The sequence below is a fragment of the Drosophila bipectinata genome, chromosome XL (genome assembly GCF_030179905.1).
Source record: "Drosophila bipectinata strain 14024-0381.07 chromosome XL, DbipHiC1v2, whole genome shotgun sequence".
Classification (NCBI taxonomy): domain Eukaryota; kingdom Metazoa; phylum Arthropoda; class Insecta; order Diptera; family Drosophilidae; genus Drosophila; species Drosophila bipectinata.
In genome coordinates, this window is record NC_091734.1 from 7,042,108 (window position 1) to 7,051,294 (window position 9,187).

General features: G+C 45.9%; 1 protein-coding gene across 2 annotated transcripts; it reads left to right on the forward strand.

Moving 5' to 3' along the window:
• The first annotated feature begins 5,331 nt into the window (after positions 1–5,331).
• On the forward strand, positions 5,332–6,382 carry LOC108122722 (uncharacterized). Of its 2 annotated transcripts, none has more exons than XM_017237441.3 (4): positions 5,332–5,556; positions 5,629–5,763; positions 5,823–6,080; positions 6,134–6,382. In XM_017237441.3, the coding sequence occupies exons 1-4, from the start codon at positions 5,472–5,474 to the stop codon at positions 6,256–6,258; spliced, it is 603 nt and encodes a 200-aa protein (XP_017092930.2). In that variant the 5' UTR covers positions 5,332–5,471; the 3' UTR covers positions 6,259–6,382. The 2 variants fall into 2 exon arrangements, with proteins under 2 accessions (XP_017092930.2, XP_070134351.1); XM_070278250.1 differs by having other exon boundaries at positions 5,334–5,568.
• Positions 6,383–9,187: the final 2,805 nt, after the last annotated feature.

A 9,187-nucleotide genomic window follows, 5' to 3' on the forward strand; every position in this document is an offset into this window, starting at 1 on the left:
ATCCAAAGCCCCTCCATCCACCCCACTAATGTGGAGTGTATAAAAAATGTAAAGAAAAGAGCCCCGAACAGGGGGGAGCTGGGTCCAGGAGGAGGGGGGCTAAAAAGGACACAAAGCAAAGGCACAAACTGTAGCCAAGCACTTTTTGATTTATGGAGAGCCGAGCGGGACTAGGTTGGGGCACGAAGGATACAGGGCCAGCTCTATGAGGGCACAGTTTGGTCGGAAGTGTAGACAATTTGTTAGAATTTATAGAAAAAAATGCAGGCCGCCCTGCCCGAGATAGAACTACTACTATAAGTAATGCACCGAAAAAAAAATATCCCAGGATAGGATACTCCGAAATTATACCAAGAACTACCCATAGAACTCCCCCATCACCCACTGTATGGATTAGGGACGCAGCTTTAGAAGCTACTTCTATCCTAATATGGCAGGCATTTCATTTTTAAAGGAGCCCGGGAACAAAACAAATGCCTCGGCTTTTGTGCGAACTTGAAACTAATGATTTTCACTTACCACAGCGACAGAGGGAAAGCCGGGGGAAAATTTAGAGAGTCAGTCGGTCTCAGTAGAGTCTGGAGGATGGGGGGTTGGATGGGATGCCACACATGGCATCTTTCTGCACAGATTTACATGACTTTATGTCATTGTTGGTGCTTCTGGTCCCGTGCACCGCCTCTGTCTGTTTTTACGACGTCAATTATGTTTATGAGTGTCTAAACAAAAAGTCTTATAGGGCTGAAGGCATTCCCGTTTGTCCTTCCACAGGAAGTGTGTGGGGTAGGGCTCCAAGCTCCGGGTTCTGGGTTCTGAGGACTCCTGTCTCTGTAGTTTGAGTTTAAGTGAATTTATTACCATGAGCAAAATTTATTTAAGCAGTCAAATGCACGTGAAGTGCATCTCAAGAAAGCTGTCACACAGTTTGCCCTCCAACCCTACAGCTCCCCCTACTCGCCCCCTACCAGTTCCGGAAAGGGGGAGGAGTGGGAACCATGGCCAGGCTTCAGACAAATGCATGTGTGGCAAGAAGCTGTTTTTCTTTTTCTTTTTTTTTAAGGTATAAGCAGGACTAGGGTGGAGCTTAAAGGTTATAAATAATTTTAAATATTTAAGAAAATTTATTTTAAAATATTATATTTTAAGAAATGGATATAAAATAATATTCTCTCAAAGATCTTGTTTTTTTTATATGACTTACTGACCCACCCTACCAAGGACACACTTGTGCCAATGACTGACATCCCTCACACACACACACACACTCACTGGCTGACACACACACACACTTGGCTCAGAGCTATGCAAATTCAACTTTGTTGCTGCTTGAAGCAGTTGTCAGTAATTTCAGGCGAATGGCAGCCCAGGACATTTCGCAGAACATCAGCCTAAGGACATGGGGAAGCCAGCCAGCAGCCAGCAGCCGACAGTAGACAGTAGTAGACACCAGGGAGGCGGAGAAGCTGGATCAGGAGACTGGACGAGGGGCAGGATCGGCACAAGTTATAGAGGTTGCAGTGCCAACATTGACGAGGACAACTTGGTTGACGTTGAACCGCCGCTTCTCGCTCTCATCCTGTTGCCAGAAATCAAATCAAATTCCCGACAAACATCAACAACAACTAGCGCCAGGACATGTGATGTGTGCGAGTGCCAGGATAATCAGCATGATGGAGGAAATTGAACAACAAGTTCCCGATTGCATGTCTTGGCCAGAAATTACAATTTTTAATCCCAAATAGTTCGTTATCCTTTCTGTGATTAATCCTTAGTATCTATCTGGATTTCAATAAAAAGGACTCCCTTTTTAAAGCCCGACATCCAAAAAAAATACTCCACAAATTATTGAGGGACTATCTCCGGTAAGCCTCTTGCCCGATTTGTTGTCCTTGAAGCACCTGCCTGGGGGGCGGGGCGTGCACCTACCTATTTCCGCACGTCAACTGCACTTTGCATGAGTGCTCCGTAAGTGGGCGGTGGCTTATGGTAGGGCAGGGCAGGGCGGGGGCGTGGCTCACCCGCACTTGTGCCACATCAGCACTTCGACTCCTGACTCCGGACTCCGACTTGGTTGTGCTTTTCCACAGATCCAGCCGAATCCAATCGAGCGTCATCATTGGCACAGAGGCGGAGCTGCAGTAGAAGTTCAAGGGTTCCAAAGGGGGTTCTTCTAAAGTCGCTAACTTTTAAAAATCAAGGAGGAAGAACCGTGTTATATACTGTCCATTTTAGGACTAAACCCCCTAAGACCCCCCTAGAAAGGATTACCGGGCCCCTGCCGGCAGATCATCTTCATTATCTTCGGCATGGTTGGATTCATCGGGCGCACCCCTTTCCGGACCCCCGTCGTATCGGCTTCCCTGGCATGTCCTGTGTTTTGTGCCTTCTATTTTTTTTTTTGTTGTTGTGGCATTTCCACTTGATTTACAAAACTCGACGCAACAGCGGGGCGAGTGGTGGGTGGGGGCCGGTGGGGCAACTACAAAACCACATTTGACTGACTGACGACTGCCTGCCACGCCTCGCTCCCACCGCCAACCTCCTCCGCCCTAATGTCTAGTGTGTGGCCTGCTAGAGAGTTGATTTATATGCACGTCGATTCGACGTAATTGAAGACGTGATCGAAATTCAAATTTTTGATTTTTAGGAGCCGTGACTGGATTGGCATTTGTACGGGGACTGCCCCTCGTCTTGCTGCCACCCCGACCAGCTGCCACCCCAAGCACCGTTGCATTTTCCACCCACTTTTCATGGTCGCTGGGGCTTAATGTGATTTTCGAACTCGATGCCTTTGTCTTCGCTTTTGGTTTTTTTTTTTCTTAGAAAATTATTTTTCAATCTGTTTATTTTTTTTTTTTTGGCAACAAGTAGGCTTTCTTGAGACAATATTTTTTTAAAGAGGTCTATAGTTTATGCTCTTGGCTAGTGGGTTCTTTTTTTGGGCTTTTTAAACTTCATAGCTTGGAGACTGATGGAGTTTCTGTTAAAAGATATGGTCTTAGATCTTTAACATCCTGAGAGAACTCTATTCCATCATCCTCCTTTGTTATATTTTTTAAAGAGTATTCTAGGGCTTTCCTTTCCTCTTGAAAACTTTGAATTGTTTGTCGGCTTCTGCATTCCCACCGAATCGACTGAATCCTCTTCCGAATCCTCCGCAGAATCTGGAATCTGTTTCCCTCTCCAATCCGGAGTTTCAGCCTCGGCCTCGGCTCCGACTCCGACTCCTAGCTTGATTCCCTGTCAGGGCATTTCCATTCCAAACTTTGTTAAATCAGCCATGAAAACGGATTGTCGTCTGTGCACTTTTTTTTTTGCAATTTTTTGCTCATTTCATTGACTGCCTGACTAACTGAATGAATGAATGAATGAATGAATAAGGACATGGGCTGTGAGTGAGTGAGTGACTGAATGAATGAGTAAGTGAGTGGCGGGGACTGACAAAACGTGACCTGCTGTCATGTCTAACAGTTTTCAATAATAACGCCGTACCCCCCCTTTCTGCTTATTAACACTGCCTGTGGGGATTACTGCCGCTCCCCCCCTGCCCCAGACCCAACCTCAACCTCCTGGGCCTCACTCGTCGCCTTCCCAGCCTGACATTAACTTCAACACCTGTCTAGGGGGCGGGCGGCACTCACCCAGATGCTAATGGCTGTGTTGTCGACACTCCAGACATTTGCTGGCTTTATGTGTCACCCGTTTGTTGCTTTTGCCGGCCCACCTGCTACTCCCCCATTTCCAGCCTCCCTTCCCTGGCTCCTCCTCTAGACTTGGCCCTCATCCGAGCCACAATCTGTTCTGTCTTTGACAATCAGTGATGAGTTACATGTTCCACTTCAAGCACATTTCGCGATAAGTTCGAAATAGGATTCTAAAGAATGGAAATTTTTATGATTTTCAGAACATATCCTATCCTCAGAACCATTATCCTCTGGGTAGCATCCTTTATAGATGCCCCTTTCTCTCTGTGTACCTGCTTGTTTGTGTTGCCCCCCTTTTCTGGCTATGTACTGCTGGGCTGTTATCTTTCCTACGTTTGTGTTAATATTTACATAATTGTGGTTAAAAGTAGCTTTTAAGATGTTTTTAACTGGCATATGGAGTGGAGAAGCACATTCTTCGTTACCTTCATTTCTGTTGCCATTTTGTCAGTTTTCAGGCTTTTGTTTCCATCTGCATTTAATGGCCCACCGCCCCCAGCTCCCCCCCTAACTGGGCTGACAAATGTTAGAAACCGTTTTATTGCCAAAATCTCCACAGCCCACCCATACCCCCTCTCAAGCCCCTTAATGGCTTGACATTTTAATAAAGAGGAGCGAAGCATTTGTGGGAGTTGCGTTCACAGGCAGTTGAGTTCCCATGGCTTTCAGTTCGGTTCTGGATGTGGATATGGATGTGGATGTAGATCTGGATCTGTTTGTTTCAGCCACACGCACAACAAAAGCAGACATTTTTCACTATTTACACACACTGCCAGGCACACACTCACATACAGAAATAGTGCAAATATTTTTGGCAAACCTCAAACATTTCATTTTGCATTTTTCACTTACAGTCTTTTCCTCTCTCCAGTCTATTTTTGTATTTCATATTTTGCTTGGGCATTTTTTTGTTGGATTTGCGTATGAAATTTGTTGGCAAAATTGTTTGGGTTTTAAAATATTGAAGAGCTAAAGAGCTGAAGAGCCAGCTAGTCCCGAAAATATACATATATTTACAGAGCTAGTGCCCAGGCTCCAGGCTCCAAGAGCGGGGGAGCTATCCACACATCCGTTTGTGCTTAGTTAGCTGGGGGGAATGTGGCTCCGAAAAATGTTTGCTGGTTTCTCCCAGAATTCCCAGCTTCCCATCCCGCCCTCAGTTCCACCATTCCTTTTGGCCCTGCTGGCCAACGTTTACATTGGGTTCTCTCAGTGTACGGGGCGGGGCCGGGGCAGGGGGCACTTGATGTGCTGCAACTCTTGTTGTTGGCAGCCACAGAAACTTAAACTTTTGGCAACTTGTTTCAACGCTTCCATCAGGGCGAATCAGGCGGCGTCAGGGGCCAAGATCTGTGCGGGCCGGGCCGGGGGTGGCGGTCAGCCGCATAAAGCAGCATTGTGGCCAAAAAGCAAGGCTCAAAGCACGGCAGCAGCAAGTGATAATGGCCGGGCCTAAACGGTAACGGATTAGCAGCAAAAAAGGGAAAGTTTTCGAAACTTATTCCCCCCCGACCCACCGACCAGAAACTTGGTCAAAACATAATGCTTTTATTAAAGTCCAGAGTCCGGCAAAGTAGGCTTATTGGCCAAAAAGCAAACAAGGCAGGCCCAGGCCCTGACCTCAAACTTCATACGCTCCAGGGCGTTCCAGGCTCAAGTCTCAAGTCAGTTCTCACTTCTCAGCCGGAGCGGCAACCGTATCGTCTTCCAAATAAAATAAAATTTTAATAATTTCGTACTGATAACCGGAATAACAATTTTTCGATAATGAATCGAAAGCCCCGCAAGATCGGGCCCCCCGTGTGGATGCCGCTCTTCATCCTGTTCCTCTTGTTCATGGCAAGTGTGTGGGGTAAGCCACAGCGTAAGCAGATTCCCGGCCAGGATACCCCAGCTAGTATTAACCCTTATCCCCCACCCGCAGTGATGGTCAACCGCCAGGGTCTGCTGGACATGTATCATACGCAGGTGCATGGACGGGGCGACCTCGTCTGCTCGAAGGGTGGCTCGAAGTCGAGGTGCAGTCGCGGTGGGAAGCGCGATGATCTAGATATGAATCGTAGGATCTATCTCGCTCTAGATTCGACTTACTATTTTTTAATAATCATTATTCCCTAGCCTTCAAAGCCTTTCTGGAATGGCCCGGAAAGTCACAAGTATCTAATGATAATCTGGGCAGCTTCGATGACATCAAGCTGGACTTTGAGGAGGACTTTCCCAGGAGCCGCCCACGGGAGCGCAACCTTTTCGACGATGATTTGATCATGGATCACAAACTGGAGTCATTTGGGAAACGCCAGGACATGGGGCTGGGCCGCGGCCCACAGAGGGTCAAGAATCAGGCACGTTACACGGGAATGCAGAGGAAGCAGAATGGTAAGTTCCACCGACTAGCTAGTCATTTGCATTAACTTGACTTGATCCCCCAGGAGGTCACCGCAGACGGTTGGTCAACAGCCCAGTGATGGACTTTAGACGCGAGTTTGCCAGCGATGAGGCCAACCCCTATGTGGAGAACCTCCAGCAGCGCTACAATCCCTCCCCTTACGACTAAACCCCCACAAGAATCAAGGATCACCTCGTTATAAGTTGTATATTTTCTAGAAAGTGGGAAATTTTAAATAAAGTGAAGCTAGAGGGCCTTCTGCCCCGAGCTGATAATTGTTGTTCGAGTTAAAGCCAGAGTCTCATTAATCCTACATCACTTCATTGTCCTGGAAGTCCTGGGCAGCTCAGTTGCAGCTGCCAGTTCTGAGCGGAAAGTGAAACGAAAAGTTTGATCGGTTGGTGATTCGAGTTCGACTGGCGCCCAGGCCAGGCCATCCTAGTTGGACAATTTGGGGCAATTACCGGGCGATTAAAGAGTTTTTCCACCGACTGGCGAAAGTTTTTCCGCCCAGCCCCGAAAGCCAGCTGGCGCGCAATAAACGCAATCAAATTTAATTTCAACAAATTGCTTTTGAATTACGCGACCTTCGCTGGCGCCGTTCAAACGCAAAAGAGTTGGAAAGTTATTATTATTTTAACAATTTTCCCAGTCTCCCTCCAGGGAAACTCACTTTCCCCCTCCTTTATGTATTTGGGTGTTTGTGTTGCAGAGCAATTGCCACAATAACAACAGCAATTTGCGCTTGAAATATTATGGAAAGTGGCAAAGACTCCGTCGGACAGGACAGGCATAGAGGAGGAGGAGGAGGAGCTGCCAGCATATACGTAATCATAAAAATTGTGATTCGTGATTCATTCGTCCAGACACCGACACAGATCCTGCACACAGAGGAAGGATATTAGATGGGGTGGGGGGAGTGTTAGAGGGCCCATTGTTTGGCTTTCGAAGCAACATTCTCTGACTCTGACTCTGGTTCTAATAAACAATTAATTTGATTGGAAGCCGGAATGCAAACTTTTCACTGCAAGAGAGTTGGCAAAGGCAAATTGGATTTGGCTTTTTTCATCCAAGGGAGTACTAAGGGGGAGTGGGGAGTGGCATGTGGTTAACATTTCGATTTTGATCGGATGGTTTTTGCGAAAAAATAAAGCAAAGTCAACCTGCTTTGTGAAAGTTTTTAATAAACTGTCAAGCGCATCAACTAGATGACTGGTTTATATTTTATTTCGGTTTCCGGTGCACAGTTTCCGGTTTGCGGTGCATCCATTTCCGTTCTCTGTCATACGTATCCCTGAGCTAAAGCTGATAATTAAGGCTTTGATGCTGGTCCACCGATTGTTATTCGGAGGTAATTTACATGTAAACAATTCTCTGATCCTGTTTGCTGGCTGCCCAGCTTTCTTTTTTTTATTATTTTCCATTACAGTTTAAGCCATCATCAACTGACAATTGTGCAGCTCTGTGTTGTCCTTCTCGGCTTGCATTTGCATTTTTCGGCCCCCAAACCGAGGGCGGGGCTCAAAAAAGTCAAACTAATCTAACAACTGCTAACAATAAGAGAGAGAGCCTCGCCCCCGAGTGCCCTCTAGCCTATCTCTATTTAGCGGACCATCTAACGCCAAGGGCATCCCCGGAGCTCCCTTCCGGAGATGGGGCTTCCCATCTTCCTTCCTGGCTTTGTGCAAGTTGTTTTTAACAAAGCATTTTGTAGCTGGCAAATGTATCTGTGTATCTGTGGATCTGTGGATCTGTGCATCTGTCTGTATGTTCGTTGACAATTTTGCGTTGTCAGTTGTTGTTTTAATTAGAAAACTTTTTTACCAAAACAACAAAAGCAGCAAAAACTGAAAACAACCAACAGGCAACAACCAAACTCAAAAAACGATTTTAAACACCACAGAATTTTCCGTCTGCTCGCTCTGCTCCGGCATTTGTAGTATTTGCATTTTCTATTTTATTTTCAGATCCTGCCCCCTGCCCTCTGACTCTGCCTGCCAAATGAATAATGAATTTCTCTTCATTTTCACATTTTGGGATTTCTGTGTTTTTGTTTCTCATCGCAGTCAGTAGCAGCAGCATACTGTGTACTTGAATTACTTATCACAAAATTCATGAGCTTCACATAGAAACTTATTTGAGCCACTTGGCACTTCAATCACGAGCCATGTGCCACAAACTATGTAAGTATCTCCGATAGCTATAGCCTATAGTAGTTCTTCAATCGCGCATGTTTTCCAAAACCGATTTCCTTATTTTCATTATCCCTTTAGGATTCGAGTCGAGTGTGCTCCCATTTAGTCCTTTCGTTTTCGTTTTTGTGTTTGTGTTTATTTTGCAAAATTAAATCCAACGTTTTAGTTTTATGAGGCAAAAGTTGCTTTGTTTGCTGAAAGAGAAGAGCCAACCGCAAAGCCAACAGCCTAAGACAGAGTTCTACCGACTTTGGGATGCTCTTCGTCTATAAAAAGACTTGAAAAGGATCAAAAATACAAAAAAGACAAATCTTTAGATTTAAATGTAAAAGAAAGACATATTCTTTGCATTTTTTAAAACACCACTTAACCCTTTCCTAGTCCTAGTCGCATATCCTTACTGCATCTTCTCAGTATCCTTTTTATCAGATAGAGAATGAAACTAATAACACTGCATCCAATGATACGCAAACACACAGGACACAGGACTCGGGACAGAACAGAATGGACTGGATGTGCCAGTGCGGTTTGTTGTCAATCTCGTTAGAAACGAATCCTTTCGTAATCCTTGTGCTTCAGCTGCACCATTTTTTCCGCCCTTCACTGGCTGACGTCATGGCCAGATTCATCCACCAACCAGCCCACCAGCCCACCAGCCCATTCGCCCACTCCAAACCCCTCCTCCATACTGGTGGTTCATGCGTTTTTGCTGCTTAATCCGCTGCCACTATCAAGATGAGAGTGCTGCAAATAAAGCGGGGCGGAAAAGCCGGAAAAATGGAGGAAAACCCGGGCAATCAGCAGCTCAGCATCTTGGCCAACTTGCAGCGTTTCCAATTTCAGGGCGACCACTGCAAATCCCCACATAAGAAATTGTTTTCGAGTTATCTTTCATTTTCCGC

Excerpts from the sequence above, each read along its gene's own strand:
- LOC108122722 (XM_070278250.1), top strand. The coding sequence starts at position 5,472 with ATGAATCGAAAGCCCCGCAAGATCGGGCCCCCCGTGTGGATGCCGCTC. Across the intron at positions 5,569-5,628 it reads TGTGTGGGGTAAGCCACAGC|TGATGGTCAACCGCCAGGGT; the intron begins GTAAGCAGATTC and ends CCCCACCCGCAG. Across the intron at positions 5,764-5,822 it reads CGATGATCTAGATATGAATC|CCTTCAAAGCCTTTCTGGAA; the intron begins GTAGGATCTATC and ends ATTATTCCCTAG.